The 20,796-nt window shown below is 48.1% G+C and overlaps 2 protein-coding genes across 5 annotated transcripts; one reads left to right on the top strand and one right to left on the bottom strand.

Moving 5' to 3' along the window:
* The first annotated feature begins 1,494 nt into the window (after window positions 1-1,494).
* On the top strand, window positions 1,495-17,431 carry Tango5 (Transport and Golgi organization 5). 4 transcript variants are annotated; one of them, XM_077677128.1, is made up of 9 exons: window positions 1,495-1,832; window positions 4,527-4,744; window positions 9,360-9,450; window positions 10,902-11,012; window positions 11,077-11,156; window positions 11,810-11,894; window positions 15,965-16,016; window positions 16,095-16,434; window positions 16,498-17,431. In XM_077677128.1, the coding sequence occupies exons 1-9, from the start codon at window positions 1,710-1,712 to the stop codon at window positions 16,745-16,747; spliced, it is 1,350 nt and encodes a 449-aa protein (XP_077533254.1). In that variant the 5' UTR covers window positions 1,495-1,709; the 3' UTR covers window positions 16,748-17,431. The 4 variants fall into 4 exon arrangements, with proteins under 4 accessions (XP_077533254.1, XP_077533257.1, XP_077533256.1 ...); XM_077677131.1 differs by lacking the exon at window positions 1,495-1,832 and adding an exon at window positions 2,111-2,284; XM_077677130.1 differs by lacking the exon at window positions 1,495-1,832 and adding an exon at window positions 2,493-2,784.
* Window positions 17,381-18,885, bottom strand: LOC144145489 (phosphonates-binding periplasmic protein-like). The gene has a single exon (XM_077677132.1). The coding sequence runs from the start codon at window positions 18,719-18,721 to the stop codon at window positions 17,876-17,878; it is 846 nt and encodes a 281-aa protein (XP_077533258.1). The 5' UTR covers window positions 18,722-18,885; the 3' UTR covers window positions 17,381-17,875.
* Between the last annotated feature and the right edge of the window lie 1,911 nt (window positions 18,886-20,796).

Genomic DNA, 20,796 nt, shown 5'->3' with positions numbered 1-20,796 from the left:
CTTTAAAAAAGGGGGCATTCATGCTGCTTTCATTTCATTCTTTGCATTTTTCTAAATCTGTGAGATTATATCATGTCTCATAACCAGCTGCACAAGTGCAACGGGCTCAACTATGCAAATTATGGTGCAGCTTTATTCAACCATTTGAGCATCGACTCAATTGTGGCTTTTCATTCCGTCAATCTTGCGCACATGTTGGAAGCCAGAGCCGCTTTAACACTGTTTGACCCATGTACCTGAAGTTTAGAGCTAACGGTTTGCGAGCTGCCTTGCCATTAAATGGAGACTTGTTTCATGAGACGGTTCACGTCCAGCTGCGTTTTAACAACGCTGGGCAGGTGTTAAGTGAAAAAAAAATGACAAGGTGAAACCACTAGGTAATGCAGCAATAATTTGGCTATGCTAATGGTTTCATGCATGGCAACACAATTGTTCCTACATAATATAAAGACGTAGACACATCAAGCAGTGGTGTAAATACGGAAATGTCATGAGGGTGGTCACACTGCCAATGGTGGGCATTCCTTTTACAAATGTACGTATATTTCAATTTATCTGAGTGCAATAAAAAAGCAAAGAAAAGAAACCATGGGTTTACTTTTTACTGCATTCAATTATTGAATGCCCCTGCATGCCTGGTCTGCCCTCTTTCTTTTTTACAAGTGCTACATGCATGCTGATCATAATTAATTCACCCAAAACTGATGCCATGAATAGCACAACTTTATTAATGGCAACGTGTTGGCTCGTCCTAATTTGGTGTCAGTGGCCGTTTAAAAGGCTGTGCTTTTTGTGGTGGGGAAATTATGTGGTATCTTCGACCATTCTTCCTACCAGACTGGTTCCATTTTGATTTCAAATAAAACTGACAAAAACACCGGGCCCAGAAGGTACAAGACGACGCTGGGTCTTCACTACAGCAGTCAAAAGTACCGAGCTACCCATAACGGGCTGACTGACTGAATAAACTTTATGAAAGTAAAGATGGAGGAAAGGGGAGGGGGAGAGAAAGATGAGAATCAGGTGGATGGTGGTGGTAAAAAAACATTTATTTGAGCTTGAGCGGAAGGGAAGGCGAAGTGGTCAGCCTCGCATGACCAGGAGACCACGAGCCCGCGCCGATTCCAGAGATCGTTTCACCAGGGCGAGTTGCCGCTCCGGTACGTGGAACCCTTTATCCAGGGCTCCAGTGGCTTCTGCTCTCGTCTTTGCCCAGCTGATTAGGTCCTTTTGGATCTGTAACTCGGAGGCGGGCGAGGGCGGTCGCAGATCTAGTTGCTATGAGGGTGGCTGCTCGATTATCCGCTCGCGCAGCATAACCTCGCACATTCACAGGCTTTTCAATTCAATTTTTTGACAAAGCCGCCCTCGCGAGGCAGACGAGACCCAGCAACTCGTCTTATCTTCGCGTACACAAGAAGGTAACCATTACGACCTAGGAAGGTGGCGCCCTCCCACATAGCCGTCGTCTTCAAGGTGCTTTAGCCGGCATGATGAATGTATGAGGGAGGCTATGGCTGCCTCACAGGCTGCGCCGTGTGAATTGTCCTTCCGGGTCTTTCCGCAATGCCCTTTCGTGTTTAATCCTGCCGCATTTCGACAATAAGTAGTAGTTTGAAACTCCTGAACCGTTCCAGAAAGGACCATGAACTCAATGCAACGGCCACAAGGGTCCTACAGCCACCAGAGCTGGCGCTTGTGATTCTGGGATGGGCCCCCCGAAAAACGAACGGACGCCGTACCGTCGGGAGTACAAGTCACTCACTAAGGATGCGCTACGTCAAGAACTGAAATATCGAGGCATAAAATCAACTGGCAAGAAATCAGACATGGTCAGTTGCATGTTCTAGTGCAGTCAGGAGCACAGTAAAGTCAATGGCAAAGCACGAAAATATTTCCCTTTCCATTTAGTTTGGTCCAACAAGCATTAATCACAAGGCAGCGCACATATATCATTGAGCACGTGGACAAAACAAAACAAAGCTGTTCAAAAAACCACATTTGGTAGAGCGCTTTTGTATTCGCGTGCGTATGCAAAGCTGGTACGGAGCGCTGCGTCCCGCTTGTATGTGAGGAGGTCATACCGTCATACATATCCGCAGTGCATTACGTGCGTGGGACGGGCCATGATTGGACGAATGTTTCTGTCACGGAAAGTTCGTGCAGAGAAAAGGAGGTTGGAAAACTCGCGAGGCGAACAAGGTCGTAATTAGATCAGAATGACGCGAGCTTCTGCCAAGAGGGTCCGCATCCGGTGTTTCTCGCGACGATCGTAAAACAAAAGGTAAAAGCGCCAAGATTGCATAGACTATGTGTAACAATCTACCGTTGAGAAAACAGTCGTAATTGCTGCTTTTTTTTTTTCTTTTCAAATCTTCGGCTGCTGTTTTAAGCTGGTGGGCTGGAGCTATCTACTGCTACGGTAGGTTGGCTGAAGGGGTTAGCCGTTTCAACGCGGTGGCTCTAGGTGCGACTGCGGCGATATCGAGACTTCTTGGGAGTCGATATTGCTCGCTGCCTTGGCGACGGGTTGCTTTCTCACGGATGTTGCGTATCAGAAGATACTTGCAGTTACGGGAAGCCGGCGCTATCACGTGCCGGGGAATTAAACAAAAATAGACAAGCGAAACGAACGCGTGATTCCAAAGCGTCATCGGCCGCTACGACGGACGCGCCTGTAGCGATAGTTTCGCTCTTTATGCTCTGCTGTGTTTCGTGGGAACAGCTGTACCGGCGGACACGGTTTCATGATCGCGTCACATCAGATGGACTAGCGGCCGCGCTGTGAGTAATTCCCCTCTGCTATCTCCATTTTTTCCTCGCTGGCCTGGCTCTCCTCGAGGACTTTCCTCGTGACTGCGAAACCGTACTTCAGCGAGCTAGGTGATTCGCCGCCCTGCAAGAAAATCGTCTGCCACGTCGCCTAAATAGAAAAAAAAAAGAGGAAAAATTGTACTGGAAGTTGCGTTAAATAAACGGGAACGCGACTTGAATCTGAGGACAGTTTTACAGTACTGCGTGGAGCGTGAAGTGGTGAAACGGTCACGTTGACGTTCCCTTTGTCCGCTGAAACGCGCTCGAGATGTGCTTCTTCGTTGTTTCGGCGCGTGCTATGTCAGGATCACGCCGTTCGTGATCGGGGTAGCTGTCGCCCCTCGCGTCTGTTCGTGCTGGAATCGGGTAGAACGGCGAGCACCATGGTTCATCCCGCTCTAGTGAGTACGCGAAGCTGAATTGACGAAAACGTGATGTTTGAGTAGGTTTCATTTCTCGGTCAGGAAGAGCACGGACCCGGCGTTGTTTGCGGAAATCGCTTGTGCTTCGTACTACGTATTGCTAACGTGGCATAGTTGACAGTGAAAAAATGCCGGTTGGGGACATGTTGCATGCGCGGGGAGCAAAGGGTAGTGAAAACGTGCCTGGTTGTTCTGCATGCCCTTAATTCTGCCCGGTTCAACCTTTCTTTAGTTTCTGTCAACTTATACTGCGTGAACTCTTTATGGAAGGGTTTTTGTAAGCGCCGAAAACTCGTGCTTCGCAATAAGCTGTCGCTGTACTTGAAGCATGTCGGCGACATTTGCCTTAGAATATTAAAGCTTAGAATATTAAAGCACATTTGGAGCTACAGCTATAGCCGTTGTTGTGCAATGTAGCAATGACTTGGCGCCCTTGGCTAATGAAGAACTCGAGTTCTTCCGCATAGTTTTTGCTATTGGCGATGTGCCAACTGGACGTGTTCCTACTCATGCTAGGAATTGTGCATTTTCGACACTGGGTGGCAATTCTAGCGCGGGGATCCTGCAGCTCAAGAAAATAATGAGGCTTTTGTGTACAACCAGTGCCAATATCTCTAAACGTTCCAGTACACCTCTGCAGTGTAACCAAACTGTTGTAAAGGAGCTTTTAGGGAGCAATGTTCCCACACACCACTGTTACCATCATGTTGCTCACATGAAACAATAGTGCTGAGCCCAAGGATTCGGTTTCAATCCTGGCCACAGCGGCCGCTGTTGTTCTGGTGGTTGGAAACGGAAAAATGCCAGTACGTTGGGATACTGGTGCTTTTAGATCCCCAGGTGGTCTCAGTTAATCCACATCCCTTCACTACAGTGCATCTCATATCCCAGGTGTAACCTCAGTGCGTAACCCATTCCACAAAATGGTACAGTGGGTCTGTTCGATTTACAAACTCAGGCTCACTGCCGATAGTCCACGGGCAGTCCACGAATCCCCCACGCCGTAGGAATACATAAGAAAAAAAATTAATGCTGCTCTGCTTCTCGGGGAGTTCGCAGAAGAACCCACCCAGTGTTGCATCAGCATGCTCGCAACCAGTGTCTTGAGATCGAGTGTTTGTGGCTGTTGGTGGCTACGGTCAGTGCTTACAGCCACGGGAAACTTACTCTGTCTGCTTCTTCTCATTACAAGTTGTCTGCAGTAGTACCTCTTCCCAAACTGTGCCGTGGATTGGACACTTGATGAGTGGGGTGGTGTTTCCAAGAAGAACCGCTGTGACCCTCGCGCAGGTGAAGCGGCTGGAGAAGTGTGACCAGCAGCAGCAGATGGCCTTGCGTCAGCGAAAGGGCTCGGCCTCCTCCCCATCTACAGTGTCCAATGGGTCGCCCCCCATGGAGCTGCTGGCTGTGGACGACCGCAAGAGCCTGGTGCTCTGGCGCCGGCCCCTCACCACCCTGCGGTACTTCCTCAGCGAGCTGTTCGTGCTCTCCCTCGAGATGGCCGTCAGGTGGGCAGTGGCACGTGCTGGCAGCGGAGGGGGCTGTGTGGCTTTAAAGAGACACTGAAGACAAAATGCAAGTTTGGTTCATTCAAAAGATTGCCTGGTTAGAATCATGCTGAAACCACTCTTAATGTAAACTTTGCCCAAATAAGCTGTATAATTAGGAAAAAAAGGGAATGGCCATTGCGACCCACTAGCTCATTTCCCGCAACAGAACCTATGGGGTCATACCAGCCAGCTCTGCGATTGGCGGAGGCCGAAAAAAGCAAACTCAAATTAGGCAGCACTTATAAGCTTGTTGAACAAGCTTTTTGCGCTTAAATTTTGGGCATATTCTTTTTATATCTGTAAGAATGGGGGCGCAAACAGTGGAGGTTACGAAAGCACATGTAAACATAGAAGTACTGATGCGTACTGCTGTTGGTACTGCATGCACTATGCTTCGTTTAGATGCACAGCACTGCAGGGCTTTGGGGTTGTCTCAGATGACACTGGCCGATTGACACAAGCGACTGTGCTTTACGTGGCCATATCTGTCAAGCGAGCACCATGTTTAATGAAATATTTTCTCCACGAACAAAAGCATGCCAGGTTTAAATATGGTTACAAACAAACCCAAGGCAGAAAATGGCTTACCGCTATGTGGTGCGACTAGCAGTGAGCAAGTCTCCGCTCCACACTAATTTTTGCTAAGACCCGTTCTTATGATGTCATTGCAAACGTTGTTTAAACACATTTTGGTGCGAGAATCAAAATTTTAGCTTAAATTGATTATTTTCGCAGTGAATAAAGCATCGTTTGCTTCCGGACAAGCGCTGGGGGCACCATAGAACACGAAATCTTTCAAATAAAACAACCCTGTATTTTGTCTTCATGGCCCCTTTAAGTGTTGCCGGTGAGAGTGAGAGGTCCGGTGCTTATTCGAGCTCCTTGGACTGTGTGGGGTGGCTGAGAGTGCAGGTTGTCGTAGAGGGGTGCTTCATTATTTGGAGCAGTGTTGTACACGTTCCTCCAAAATAGGAACGAAAGCTCGTTCCTCGTTCCTTGCCAATTTCGAAACGAGTTCCCGTTACAAGTTCCTTTAGTGCGAAAGGAACACGTTCCAGTTCCACTTCGAAAATTGGAACGTGTCGTTACATTAACGTTACAATTAGGTTTTTAAATTAAAATATAGTGTCGGATAATCCTGGGTCGAAATTAAGTGAGACATTTAAAACTCACATCGAACTACGTATATTATACGAATATTAGCACCACCGGCAGCAGATTATCTGGAGATAAAGATAATAAAAAAATTTACACCATCTTCCCGCGAGGGGAACCATGGGGTAGATGCGACGCATCGGGGGTTGCCGTTGCGTTTCCGTTATGTTAGCGATGTCAGCGTGTGGATTGCTGTTGTGTATCCTATTTACGCAGCATGTTCACCCCCGATGCGTCGCATCTACCCCATGGTTCCCCTCGCGGGAAGATGGTGTAAATTTTTAACCGAGCGTAAGCTGCGCACTAACGCACAGCTGGCACGGCGACGGGAGCGAGCGCAGCCGAGCGCAAGCTGCGCGCTGACGCACAGATGGCGCTGCGGTGAGAGCGGCGGAGCGCGCAGCTGCCGCTGTGAGGAGAATGGGGGAGGGATGCGGACTACGCCGCGACAACGACGCGGGACAAGGCGAGTTAAAGAGATGCGTTGCATCTAAAAGAAACGCTCCTAGGCGAATTCTTTTCAGGAAGCACGGGACAAACTCACGACGGCTCGAGGACATTTCGTTGCAGGATATTTCGGTGCGGAAATTTCGGTGTACGGACATTTCGGTGTACGGACATTTCGGCGACCAAATTATCCGGTGCTTGCCTGTTTGCGACAGCCGTTATATTTTTATTTCCGCTTAATGTGGGTTATGGACAACAATCTGGAGCAGTGAATTTATTATTTTGATTGATGCCATGTTCGATCTTTGCCAGATATTTTTAGAAATTCTACATTTATATATTTTTGTTTAATACCTTTTCCTGGGAACACCTGTTATGCAGCCTTATGAATTTTTTAGCACACGTTTTTTTTTTTTTTTCATTTATGACAGGTTGTTAAGTTATATTCGCTCTTTTTTAGCTCAGACAATTACCCGTGTTTACGATGGTCTACCGCCTCTTTCGTATTTTTTTTAAATTACACACCCTCAAATTACATAAATTGCATGTACACTCTCAATATCCAAAAAGTAACAAACATTAGCTAGCCCCCAGAATGAAGAAAACCTTATGAAGAGTATTACGTAGGCTAGGCTGCCTTGCTAAAATGAATTCGCGAACACTGGTCTAGGATGTTGTCGGGGAGGAAAAACGGGCCTTTTGGAAAACAGCCGCAGGTTCTAATGTCCTAAATGCTCATTAAGCGCGTACCGGTTGTACATACGAATTCCACCCATTCTGTTCGGGACAACCAACCTTCGTCTAATGTTTACAAGCCTACATTTACCAAATTTTAAGTCTTTGTTCTAACGCCCCTCCCCCCCCCCCCCCCCCACCTCCCGCCTCTACGCTCGAATCTCGACCAAATTTCTTTTTCAGCCATATTATTTTCGGTTTCCCCTGAAAATCCTACTGGCGTGGTGGAGCTCACGGTCTCCAAAGCGTCACCGCAGTGATTTTTTTTTTTATTTAGAACTTACTGCTAGCCTCTTAGTGGAGGCTTTTGCAGGAATCGGGTGATACATTCAGAACAATGACATAACACACTTCGTGTTTAAAACAGAGAAAATGCTTTACATTCACCATGGGCGCACGAAACCTCTATAATGTGACACAAAAAGCCACCCAAAAAGCCGCTGAGAACACAATGGCCACTATCGTTTGCTGGCTACGCCCTTCCGCGCGTCGCGGTCATATCGACGGCGCCCCCCCCCCCTCCAGGAATCGCTCTTTCTGCGCCTTCAGTCGCCCCCTTGGGAATTAACTCATCAAGTCGCACATATAGGGACACCCCAGGTATACATCGCTTCCTCTAATTATAAGGAGCAAAAAAAAAAAAAATGAATAGGATAGTGTGACGAGAGCGGCAACAGTCGTCTTCAAGTTTTCGAAGTCCAGTCTACGCAATGGTGCAGCACAAGTGACACCCCTCTCTCTCTACTTAGGGGGACGATTGCCGACGGGGCTCAGCTTTCCCCTCCCCTAAGATACGCCACCGTAAGTGTGATCATTGGTTTGTTCGTTTTAAGTAGAACTGACACCGAATGCAACGAAGGCGAGACTGATTGAGAGAATAATTAAAACTAAATGCACCCGCACCTAATCGACCTCGTTTTTCTGTTATTGTTTTTTCGTGGAAGTTTTGCGGGGGGGGGATAGACTAAAAGCAGCAGCGTCTTGCACCGTTGGGTGAAGTGAAAGGAAAGCGCTTTGGTAACACTTAAAGTATTAGGGTTATTCACATGAATGTTCAAATTACAAAAAAATGGTTGAACGGATCCAAATTAACAACGTTAATTTTTACCATCTGCTACAGAAATTGGGTTCCACGTGGTAATGCTCCGCCAGGGTTTAGCGTTCATTTCCACGAACGGCGGCGCAAGCACAAGTCTCGAACGTAAAATCATATCAAGTCACGAAATTACAGTATTAAAGCTAAAATGTTCAAAGAATGCCTGGGACATCCCCTCACTCAAAATGCCTGGGTCAAGACGTCGTGCACCAAAATGTCCGTGCACAGAAATTTCCATACCAAAACGTCCTGGACCGAAATGTCCGACACCGAAATTTCTGGATCCCGTTTAGCAGTCCGTCCGTTTCGTTGGCTACGTTGTTACCGGGTTGACCGCGACCGGTCAGCTCCTGAGCGCGTGGAACGGCGAGTAGGAAGGGTGTGGAGGCACGGACATGGCGAAGGCAGGCCCGCGGAACTAATCCCCCTACCGCGACGAATGCCCAAGTTCCCAGCCGGGTCCCGGTTAACGCAGTAACAACGCGTATGACAGAACGGACGGACTGCTAAACCTCTCTATTCTTTCCCCGCCAGGGAACAATTCTATCGGCCAGACGCGCATTCTGGCCTCCCCAGACAAACGATGAAGGGTGAAAAGCATTCTCGCGGCTACGCTATTCACCCGTCGAACGCCGCGTAAGCAACCAGCATGAAAGCAAGCACGAGCTGCGGCCTGCTGCATGGTTATTATTCTGCCTTTGACCTTCGAGGAAGCACGTACGGCAGAAGGGCGGGCAAACTGACCATCTTATAGGAAGAGAAACGCAGTAGCGCTTTGTGGATTTTTGTACTTGAGCCTTGGCATCAAAAACAGCCAAATCCTAGTGATGTAACGGCAGGAACGCCGTTCCTGCCGTTCCTTCAAAAACGTAACGAGTTACCGTTACAGTTCCACCAACCCTTAATGGAACGGTGGCGTTCCTCCGTTCCTCCAAAAAGGAACTAGTTCCAGGAACGCCGTTCCTTGTAACGCCGTTCCGTACAACACTGATTTGGAGCATGGGAAGGGGGGGCGGGGGGGATTAGTTACATTATTCCTTACGTGTAGCCTCCATGCCCGGTGGGGATTGTGTTACAAAGAAAAGCTCCACTGGCTGAGCCAGAGCATGATGAGCAGCCCCCATGGATTGTCACTCACAGGCTCTGGCGGAACAGGAGGCACGTGGCGGCAGCCCTGTCCGTGCTGCTTCTATGCACCATCGCCTACTACATCGAGGGAGCTCATCAAAAGGTGGGGATCACCCTCTCTGCTCACCCTTCATGTGATGTAGGCTGAGTTACCGTCTGGAAATTTGTTCACTACGGTGGGAGCTGCCAAGTGAAGACGGGAATTTTGGTTTGTCGCAAGGGAATAGTACCGCACTAGGCCCCGCTCTCAAGATGGGATGAGGCAACAGTGTGCTCGAGTGTAAATGGGACCAGTATTTGGAAACCACTTCCTTTGGTGAAACCCGTATTACGGAAGAGAAAAATGGTTTTTCTGGTTAGAGTAAAGTTAGTAACAACATAGAGTACTTAGGATGCGAGTTGATGGCTGTAGTAGTGCTTTTATGTGTGTGTGCATGCATGTTGAATGAATGAAACAATGCTACCAATGAACAGTGCCAAGGAGGGTAGTTTGTAATTTATTCTGATCAAATAAAAATTGGAAATGATTTATAAGAAAGGCTAGGGGCAAAACTTGTGCTTGTATTGGGCATGAGCTGAACCCACACACTTTAGATAACATGTCTGATGCATGGCTATTTGAGTGTTGGGTGTATTTCTACAGTTTCTACAAATACCTCTATCCCTAGCTAGGTCAGTGCTAGCTGCTTCCGTTAAACGTATGGTACACTCGAATTCGCATAGGTAAATACACTGGAAAATAGAAAATCCTGCTATGCCAGTAGCCTTCTGAGCATTGGACACGTTATCCAATGGTCATGGGTTCAGTTCCCACCTAGTGCAAGCATGGTCTTTTCCGGCGTCCGTTATCTATAGTTTCTGGTTTTTATTTCATTGGAACAAGTGATGCTGACAATTTGTTTCATTGCGAGAGTAGTGGAAGTTCTTGAGACAAGATTCAAATGGACCTCAGAAGAGTTGAAACTTGGTAAAAAAAATTGCAGCACGACTACGATTACAGAAAAACGAACAAACACAAGCGCTTGTGTTTGTTGCCTTTCTGTTGCCTTTGTAATCGTAGTCGTGCTGTAATTTTTGTACCAAATATGCACCAATTTGCCCAACAGTGTGTTCTACTGGAGTTAAAACTTGGGCTAGTTGTTATATAAATTTAAAGGAAAGTGAGCGCACATCTGACAGGGTGGGAAAGGGAGGAGACAAACACTGCGCTTGCATCAGACACAAACAAAGTGCAAGCGTCTGTCTCCTCCTGTCCTGTCAGATGCGCTGTCACGTTCTTTGAAAATTCAAATGGACGTCTTGTGAATGCTGCAGCAGTCAGGTTTGAGTAGTTGACTGGCTGCAGTGGAGGAATGCGCTGGCACAGACAGTAGTGTGGCTGCTTACTGTTCGGGAAACCAGTGCACACAGCCGATTTTGCTTGTTGACAACTGGTTGGCAGCTTGAAATGGATGTGCCTCACGTTCCAGGATTTCAGGGCCCGCTTCACTTGGAAGCTCGTGTGAGGCCATCGTGTTATAATAATCCTGGGTATTCCTCTTTCTTTCATTGCAGTACATAGTGTTCATTGAGAAGAAGGTGCTGTGGTGCGCCTACTGGGTGGGCCTGGGTGTGCTGTCGTCGGTGGGCCTTGGCACGGGCCTGCACACGTTCCTCTTGTACCTGGTGAGTGCAGTGCCAGCCGCTGCTGGCAGGACAGCAGTGTCAGGGAAGGGTCTCTCTGTTTCAGGGCCCCCACATAGCTGCTGTGACACTAGCAGCGCACGAGTGCGGCAGTGTGGACTTCCCAGAGCCCCCATACCCAGACGAGTGAGTATTCTCCGTGGGGGCAGGAAGGAGGCATGCCGAATGTTGCTTTTAGACCCCTGTACATGCTCTCTGTTGCGGTAACTGGGACTCTTCAATTGACTGTCTTGTATTCACAGTAGATAGCCCGCGGGCGGCAGTCCGAGAATTCTACATGGCCTAGAAATATACAAGAAAAACGGTGTGTATATATATATATATATATATATATATATATCGAATCAGAAATGGGAAATGAGGGGCTCGGTGAAATAAGACAGAAAATAAGGGTTGGCAGTCAAGAAAACCTCGGAAAGCAAAGGGGAGGTTGTGGTGGGTTATAGAAACAGATGAAGAATTTTTTGAGTCAGAAAGAAAGTGGTGAAAAAATTTCTTTCTGACTCAAAAAATTCTTTCTATAACCCACCACAACCTCCCCATTGCTTTCCGAGGTTTTCTTGACTGCCAACCCATATATATATATATATGTATATATATGAGAAAAATGAACGTTGGGGGAACAATCTGCATTGAGTCTGAGACTGATAATGGGAGAGCCCCACCGTGTTGGTGTCTGCCCATCAGCCCCTCTCGAGAGAAAAAGATCATCCTAGCCTAGTCAAATGACTAAGCTGCGACCCCCATGCAATGAACACTGTGGCTCCTTCCTTCCCCAGAATAATCTGCCCTGAGGAGTCTGGCGGTGCAACCATAGGTATTCTGAAGGTGATGAGCAAAGTGAGGCTGGAAGCATTCATGTGGGTAAGTCGCCTCGCTTCCTCTTTTTTGTGTCCATCCTTGGGGGGCAGACTTAGGGCTAAACTGTGGCCACAAACAAGTGGCATCTGAATAACATAAAATGCCTGCGCTTGACCGCAAAAATCTGCCAACAGCATCAGATTTCCCAGCTCCCAGCTCTAATTTGAATGGAAACAAAACGTTCGGCCGCTAAATCATGGTACTGGTTCTTACAGTATTGGGCTTTAGCCACTTCAGGCTTTGACTTCATTCGCTTGGCAACTGACTGCTGCTGAGTGCCTGCACAATTGGCTGGCGTAAAGGTCACGACAGTCCGCTTTTGTAGTCATAACTTTTCACATAGTAACAGTCACAACTTTTGTCACTGTTGTAATTTATACAGATGATGTGATTACAAGAAGACGATAGTTATCGTGTTCACATCCATAAATCATTGGCTATTCTTGTATTTTAAGGCAAAAAATTTGACGAGGACTGAAACTGATACCAAGCTAGCGTATGTCATTAGTGGTAGTCAGATTGATTTTTTATTTCACTTACTTTGTAGCATCTTTCTCTACCACCAACACATGCACCAAACAGGGTTCACACAGGTCCTTGAAAACCTTGAAAACCCTTGAATTTAGAAGTGTCAATTTCAAGGCCTGGAAAGTCCTGGAATTTTTAAATGATCCTTAAAAACCCTTGATATTTCCAGAGAGAATCAATGGCCCTGTCTTTTAACAAGAATTTAAAGTGTTTGTCGTGGATTTTAGGTGTTAACAAATGTAAACATTATAACAATCAAGTTTCAGTGTGTTGCGTGAAATTACAAGTTTGGTAGATTTTCATTATTACAAGGCAACATTGGGAGCAGGCACTTGTCAGTCCAATCCATGTCACGATACAATCCAGTGAAAGCCAGCTTCTGTTCTCTATCTTGCATCTTCCGTGTAGTCTGTGGACGCATGCTCCTTGCATGTTTCCTGTGCCTCATACGCTCCATCTGCGTTTGCTTTTTCGTGCAAATGGTGGACGTGTACATTGTTCATCCTGCCTTGCAGCAACACTTGCGGATTTAATTTTAGCTGATACTCTTGCTGACAAAGGAGGAGATGCAGGCAATATTAACTAAGTTTTAAAATCAAGCAGCCACATCAAACACAAAGGAAAAAGAAAAACCTCTAAATACCAGCCATAAAATAAAAAATAAAGCTGGGGGAGAATTTACGAACCCGTTAGCACCTATCTAAATGTGCACTAATGTGCTTAGGCATTGTGCAATAAAAAAACTTTTGCATTTTATTGGGAAAGTTATAATTAATCCCAGATAAAACGTTTGATGGGGACCTTAAAAATGTGTTTTCTGGTCCTTGAAAGTCCTTGAAAACCTTTTAATTTTTGCTTATGAAGCCTGTTCGAACCCTGCCAAAGCTCTATCAATCCCACGTCATCGTGTGATTGGGGACGTCAAAAATCAGTGCAAAAAAATTATTTGGCTGCGGCACCTTTTCTTGCTTTGCATTTTTTTTTTCATTAATAAACAACTGCTGCAAGTAGTGTAGGAAGAAGGTAGATAGGCCACCAACCGTTCACCTTCAAAAAAAGAAAAAAAGCACTGACAATTGTGACAATTACGATACTGCCTAACGCGAAATTGGTGCACAGCACGAATTGCAGTCTTGTCGGTCACGGCGCATATCTGCTATGTTTCAGGAAGTGATCGCGTGATCAGCGAATGCACGGCGACCCGCTATTCTGCCGTTATCTCACGGTGCGCTGCTGCCATCGAGTATGTTGTTGTAAATTGTGTTAAACTTCCCGTGCAAATGTCACGTGGTTTGGATGAGCCGTGAATGGAGGAGCGCTTGGCGAAAGTTTGATGAGGAGGGCGCTCCCTGGCGGCGGCGCATGGTGAAAGTGTGAGGGGGAGGCAGTGAGAGAGATGGCTCCATAGCAGCGTGTGCGCCCCTCTCCCTCACACTTTTGCCAGATGCTCTTCTCCGTTTTCTTTCTGCCTTCGGTGCCTCGCCTCATTTGCTGACTCGGTTACACGGATATCGACAACACCGCCGCCAAACCACGGTACTGGGCACCAAAGTGCTGTGCACTAATAACACTAATGTCTGTGCTTGAACAGTGGTGCCGCGATGCCAGCGTTCGCTTCACTCACTTCCTCAGCTGAACCCCCTCGCCATTGTGCGTGCATAAGTCTCTTGATTCGTTTTCTCTCTCCAGCTGCTTGCTATCCTTCATCATGCCGTTTACCTGAAAAAGATGGCAAACTGTGCACTGTCACAATATCCACCGATACATGCTGAATTTATTGACTGTTATCACGGTTGCCTGGCAACGCTCACGTACGCCATCGTGTAATGTCGTGTGCTTGTGCATCCTCACTCCCTGCTGGGATGTGCTCACCCTGAAAATAAGCAAGGTCAGCTGGGAGATACTGACATAGCCATGCAGATCCAAGGCACAGTCGTGCAATGGGTATATTGAAAACAACAAACAAATAATTGGCGAGAGCAATTACACTTCACTACATGTAATGTCTGCAAGAGCACCCGCAAGCATGCCTTGCCACTATGGGGAAGTTGCCCTTTCTTTGAAATTTCAACCCCAGCCACGTAAATTTGCCATATGTATGATATGGTCAGCATACAAGCAACATTCACGACAAAGGGTTCCTGCAGCGCAATGAAATGTGGACTGTGCCTGCCTGCTGCATTGATGTACACAAGGCCCCTCACTTTTTATTTCAACGCCATAAATGAACACTGCCTGCTTGGGATTCATTTGGCAAGTCCTGTCAGCATGATAAGGAGACCAGCATTTATGAAAAGCTACTCTTATATTACGCTAGGCCCAGATGTTCATTGTTGTAGTGTGTTCATGTAATCTTGTTGATAGCACTGGTGGGCACCAAAGGAACTGCTGTACCCTCACAGCTTACGATGCCAAAGTTACTTATACCCATGCTACACGAGCGTTTCGAAGGCCTTCGAGTCGAATGTCATTTGACTCGAATGACACCTTTGAGCTGCTACACGACGTTTTTTAAAGGAAGGTTAAAATGGCATTTGAGTCAAAGGAGTCTCAAAGGCACTTGAAACACGAATTGTCGTACCCTCGGGCGCAGTTTCTGCATGCCGTAATAACAAAAGCAGTTATTTACGAGTAAAAATTTGTGTTTAAAGCGCACGATCTTCATAATTTTTCACTTGTTTTCGTTCTCTGTCACTCGCTCTACGGTTACAAGGTAGCTTGGTACTCTCAACACCGGCGGTGCGAAAAAAGACAAAAATAAACTGGCTTCCTTGTGCATGCATTGTGTGCGCTTGTAGATCGTTATGACTTTTACCACTAATAATTGCTTTTTTGCACACTTTAACTCTAAACTTAAATTCTTGCCAAGAACGAAACATGGCAGCAGTGGCGACACCAAAACATGGCGGGCGAACGCGGAAACTTTCAACTGCCTTTGAGAATGGTCGTGTAGATCGGCGGAACTCCTTCCAGTTTGAATGGCATTTGAAATTGCGAAGGCCATTCGATTGAAATGTCCTTCCAAATGCTCGTGTAGCACAGGTATTTAAGCAGACGGTAAAAAAAGGTGGGACTGCCAACTCATTCAGTGGGGAGAGCAAGCGGGCATCGTGCTGTAGCGTGCGACTGATGCTGGATTAAGAAAGCCCAATCGCAGCTCTATCTACACTGTGCCGCACGAGTGAGGTCTTTTACGGAAACACTCAGAGACCAAGGTTGTCTCTCCTGTTTATCTTCCTGTGTGGAGTGGCGTATTCGTATTGACACTGCTGTAATCTGCCGATGCAGGCCAACCTGTTTTCACACTCGAGTGACCTTTATCTTGGCGGGTGTGCCACAAAGGGGAACTAGGAGCAGGGTAAAGGTGTAGTGGAACAACACTGGGTCCACAGCATGTTGTATGATAAAAAAGAAAAGGAAGGCCACTGCTGGCTGCATGTCAGATGGAGGAACGCAAGGGCAACATTTGTTATGAACTTAAATAAACTTGATTCCCTGGTGTTTATTTTGGCCACTCTAATGCGAGGTCGTCTCCTTGCTTCCAGGGGGCAGGCACTGCGCTGGGTGAGCTGCCGCCGTACTTCATGGCCAAGGCTGGTGAGTGAAGTGTGGGGGTGGGAGGGACTGTGCACCTATTTGGGCACAACAGGTGGCTGACTGGCCGTGACTTTACAGCGCGTCTGTCCGGGGACGAGGATCTAGAGGATCTGGAGGCCCTAGAGGAGCTGATGGAGAAGGAGAAGACCCGGGACCTGTCGGTGCTCGACAAGGCCAAGCTGGCCGTGGAGAAGCTGGTCGAGCGGGTGGGCTTCCTGGGCATCTTGGCGTGCGCCTCCATCCCCAACCCGCTCTTCGACCTGGCGGGCATCACGTGCGGACACTTCCTGGTGCCCTTCTGGACCTTCTTCGGGGCCACGCTCATCGGCAAGGCCGTCATCAAGATGCACATCCAGAAGCTCTTCGTCATCATCGCCTTCAACGAGAACCACGTCGAACTCTTGCTCAAGACCCTCAGGTGGGTGCCGGTTGCCGTGGCAGGGGCGGACGTAGTGCTTCATGTGCGGCCCCTGGTGTGCAGGTACATCCCGTACGTGGGGCAGCAGCTGCAGGCCCCCTTCCGGGAGTTCCTGGCCCAGCAGAAGGCCAAGCTGCACCGCCGGGCGGGCAGCCACGTGGCCTCCGAGGGCTCCCTGCTGGCCTGGCTCTTCGAGAAGCTCGTGCTGGCCATGATCATCTACTTTGTCCTCTCCATCGTCAACTCGATGGCCCAGAGCTACCACCGGCGGCTCGCCAAGGGCACCACCCGCAACAAGGTGGCCCTCAGTTGAGGGCGCACGGGCTGTGTACATACTAGAGAGTGTTACAATACATCCAACTTTACGGACCCCCGTACTGGCCCTCGGGAGCGAGCAAAGGGGGCTGCTGGGGCATCGTGCGGCAAAGCTGTCTGCATGCGCAACAGGTGGGCCTGTGCATCCACAGCTTCCAGGCGGGGGGGCCTGTCGGAGGTCATAGCGCGATGCTGCTGCTTGTGCGCTCTCACGAGTTACCAGTGCGTGTTGCGAAGGTTTGTCATCGCGAAATTTTTTTTCTCTAAAATGTTTCAACTGGTGAACCCTTCTCTCTTTCCCTTTTTCTGGTCACCGTGTACAGTGGGACACAGTTTTTTTTACCTTAACCTGGAAGCTGTGCAAGCGCCCAAGGCAACGCTATTGATGCACTGTACGTGTCTGGAGTACAGCATAGTTTCCCTGTTGGCTTTCCCATTACAAGCCACCCAACCGACATTCCCAGTTCGCCTAGTGCCCCCTCCCCATTTTACCTTTTTGCAGCATGTGGTCCCAACGGCCAGCTTCACGACGACTGTGTGCCGGCTTTGTTGCATTGGAATGCCAAGCAAAGTGTGCTGGCGCATTCCCGTATAGGTCATAGGTTTTTCAAAGTGACTGCGACACTCCCAGTTTGTAAAAAGAAATATATATATTTAATAAAGAACAATATATGGTTTGCCATTTGCCTTGGGTCGTCAACATCACTCGAGCAGCGTAGGTTGCTCCCTTTAGAATTGTGGCCTTAAAACGAGTTGTGGTGCAAGTGGGTTTACATGTCTAACCTACAACAGTTGAAGTGTTGCAAATCCAACTGCAGACGATGTTGCACCATTGAGTAATGTCATTGGCAGTTGTGTTAGAAGTTGTTACAACCAAGAAATCTTCGGAACTTTCATGTGTGGCGATTATCTACAATGCTGACGACGATGCACAACTCATGCACGTTTCCCATTCACGAGAACGGCTTCAGCGAGAAGACTAATACAGGGGCAGTTGTTTGCATGTTCTGTGTGCCACGACTTGCTTGCACCGATGGGCACCTATTCGAAGTTTAGACAAAGGCGGCGCTATATTCTATTCATAAATCTTCTACAGGAAACTTTCTTTTTGCACTTCGGGGGGTCACTAATAGTAGACCGAGTCAAAGGTGAGCTTTGCGGTCTCCCGGACGTCCTCTTTAAAGGCCAGGAACTGGTCCATGTGTACGGGCGCGAAGCGCTTGACTCTGAACTTGGCAAGCTGCTTGGCCCCTTCCGAGTACTCGGACATGTCAAGGAGCGCCTGCCGCAGACCCTGCTTCGTCTCTTCGGGCAGTTGCTTGCGCACGATAATCGGGTAGGGAGGAAGTGAGCCCCACGACTCGATCACGAACAACTGGTCCCTATAGGACGGGTTGCGGTCGAGGAACAGCGCTAGGCAGTTAGCGTCTACGGCAGCGGCGTCGACCTGCTTGTTGAGGACCATGTAGATGGAGTCGAGGTGCGACTTGGCCGGCAGTTTGTTGCCGAAGAACGTGGCGGTCTCGCCGCGTCGTTTGAGCACCTGCAGCGTTATCTGGTTGCCGCTGAAGGACTCTGGACCCGTGTAGGCCCAACGGCAGCCGCGCAGCTTTTCAAATGAGTCGACGTTCGCCGCCTGCAGGTCGGCGTTGACGATGACGTCCGCGAAGTGGCCCGTGTCGCCGCTGCCGTTGCGGTGCTCGTGCACGGAGGAGACCGGCAGTAGCTCGATGTGCTCGTTGCCGGCGTCCTGCATGCGCACGAAGGCGATAGGGCTCATAAAGGCGATGTCGACGTCTCCGTGCGCGAAAGGGTCGCGTCGGTCGGCCGGCGGGCCGAACCAGCGGGACTCGTACTGCAGCGTCGTGTGCACGCCGAGCCTCTGCTCAACGAAGTCCAACACGGCCTCGTAAAACTCGACGGGTATTCCGGGACTGAGGTACGTCGCAGCTCGAATTATTTGCGGCGCCATTTCTGTCTAGGTCGCCTTGAAAGACGACGCTACCCGCACGATTGCACTATATCCTCAGCCTGTCGCTGTGTTATCATCGGAAGCGTCGGAAGCTTTTATCGCTTTTATAGTACGCACGGCTAGCATGCCCATGCTAGCATTGTAATTCTATTTCGGGAGCTAGCGCCATGTTTTCCCCTATCGGCGCTGGGCATGCGCTGCGGGCAACAAAAGTTTGATTAAGTTGGGTCAGATTAGGTCAACGTTACTAGATAGGTTCAGTTGTAAAACTGTCCCCATGCGCCGTGCATCGCCGGTGTCTCCGTTTCTCGGCGTGCCGCGAGAGGGCGGGACCGCCGCATTTTGCTCTACCCGGCCGCTGCTCGTCGCGTGCAACGGCGCCTCTCCCAATGCCTCTTCGGCCTTTTCATGACGCTAGCGCGCGATAATATTAAAGACTACCCGCTACCCGCCAAGTTATCCGCGTCCAGACTACATCTAGGCCAGAGTACTTTCCAGTAGCTGCTCAGGATCGCTTAATGTGGGGCGTAAAAGCCCTTAGTTACGGCTCATTGCTTTGCTTTCTTCAACAGGTCAGCCGAAGCGCATCGTAGTTTGCGCGCGCTTGCGTCGGCTGCTCGCTGGCAGTCAACCACGAGCGTGAACGGTCTGCAGCGAGCTGGTAGCGTAGAATAAGCCTCCGTTAAAGCTTATTTTGATTGACTCTTCCGAATTTTATAAAAAAATCATGAAACCGCTCATTTTATTTCCAGCCAATTAGAAGCAAGGTCACCATCAATTGGAGCTACGTCACTTTGTGGCTCTAGTAATTAAGGCCACTCGAAGACGAAACTTCCTAATTTTCTCGACGTCCTTTTTAGAATAGTATCTTTTCCATGTTTTGCCCTGACAACAGTTAGCTTTACCAAACGTACGTCACTAAGAAGCGACGTCTCCGCAAATGCGAAATATCTCTAATTGAAAGAATTATTGAGTCATTTAACTGACGAAGTTAAACCAGCTTACATGTCAATAAGCATAAAGTTCTTTGCAGCAATTTATTGGTTTTTACAGTACACACTTTACGGCAGACACAAAGTAGAAAAATATATGCAACGTTTTTTTTATTTACAATCAACTCCACATCGTTTTTGCTTAAGGAGATTATGGCTCGTTAAGAGAAACAAAGTAATGAATAGAAACATGCAAGCATTTTTATTTAGAAATGAACTCGTCTTTTTTGCTTACGGTGAATATGGCTACAAAATACCAAAGCATGTTAACAGAAAAAAAGTAATAAATGGATACATGTATGCAAGGTTTTTTTTTATTTAAATCGAACTCTACAACTTTAATTGCCAGCGTGCTTGCAGTAGCTTAGCGCGTTGTGCGCCGACTTAACCTGCACATTCAAGGCACATTCTCGCTGAAGGAATCTGGAATAGAAATGCACGTCACCAAATACGATTTGATGACGCGAGCAGAGAATTCCTCAGAGAGAACGTCATTGCATGTACGAACCATTTGTCGATGTCCTGTTCGTGAAAATGGCAGTCGCACACTTTGGACTTTGTCGAAAGCTTCTTATCCGCTACAAAGGAATTCGAACAGCGCACATTTTAACGAAGGACGGATAGAGTTACACACCACAATGCTTCTTCGTTAAAATGTGCGCTGTTCCTTCCTTTGTATCTGACCACCAAAGCTAGCCCAACATGGTACCCTTTTCCTTACCAGCACGCGGGATGGCCTTAATCCATAGCGAGCGAAGCGTCGCATTTTTGGAAGCCGAGAAGAAGTGCCTGTCCATGTTGCTCTTAATTTTTGCTGCTATAGCCATTGGTACACCCGGGAATAAAGCAGGTCGGCATTGTCTGCATCAGCCTCACATGCAGAGGTCCACATCAATGGAATACAGTCGCTGGCAAATCACTAAACGTCCCACTCGAACGGCATCGCGCATTCAACACTACTGAGAAAGACCGCGCGAACAAGAAACGCCGGAGACCGCGGCACTGAATGCGCCGGCTACTGCGAGTACTGCTCTTCGGCAAAAAAAGGACCCGGAAGAACCACACAAGGGGCGAAAAAAATGT

The sequence above is a fragment of the Haemaphysalis longicornis genome, unplaced genomic scaffold (assembly GCF_048455015.1).
Source record: "Haemaphysalis longicornis isolate Haplotype H1 unplaced genomic scaffold, Haemaphysalis longicornis Haplotype H1 scaffold_7, whole genome shotgun sequence".
Lineage (NCBI taxonomy): Eukaryota > Metazoa > Arthropoda > Arachnida > Ixodida > Ixodidae > Haemaphysalis > Haemaphysalis longicornis.
This window is presented reverse-complemented; position numbering and strand designations above follow the sequence as displayed.

Bases quoted from the DNA above. Each gene is read 5' to 3' on its own strand.
- Tango5 (XM_077677128.1), top strand. From the start codon at position 1,710: ATGGGCCCCCCGAAAAACGAACGGACGCCGTACCGTCGGGAGTACAAG. The intron at 9,451-10,901 runs GTGGGGATCACC...CTTTCATTGCAG, and splicing joins TCGAGGGAGCTCATCAAAAG to TACATAGTGTTCATTGAGAA. The intron at 11,895-15,964 runs GTAAGTCGCCTC...CCTTGCTTCCAG, and splicing joins GGCTGGAAGCATTCATGTGG to GGGGCAGGCACTGCGCTGGG.
- LOC144145489 (XM_077677132.1), bottom strand. From the start codon at position 18,721: ATGGCGCCGCAAATAATTCGAGCTGCGACGTACCTCAGTCCCGGAATA.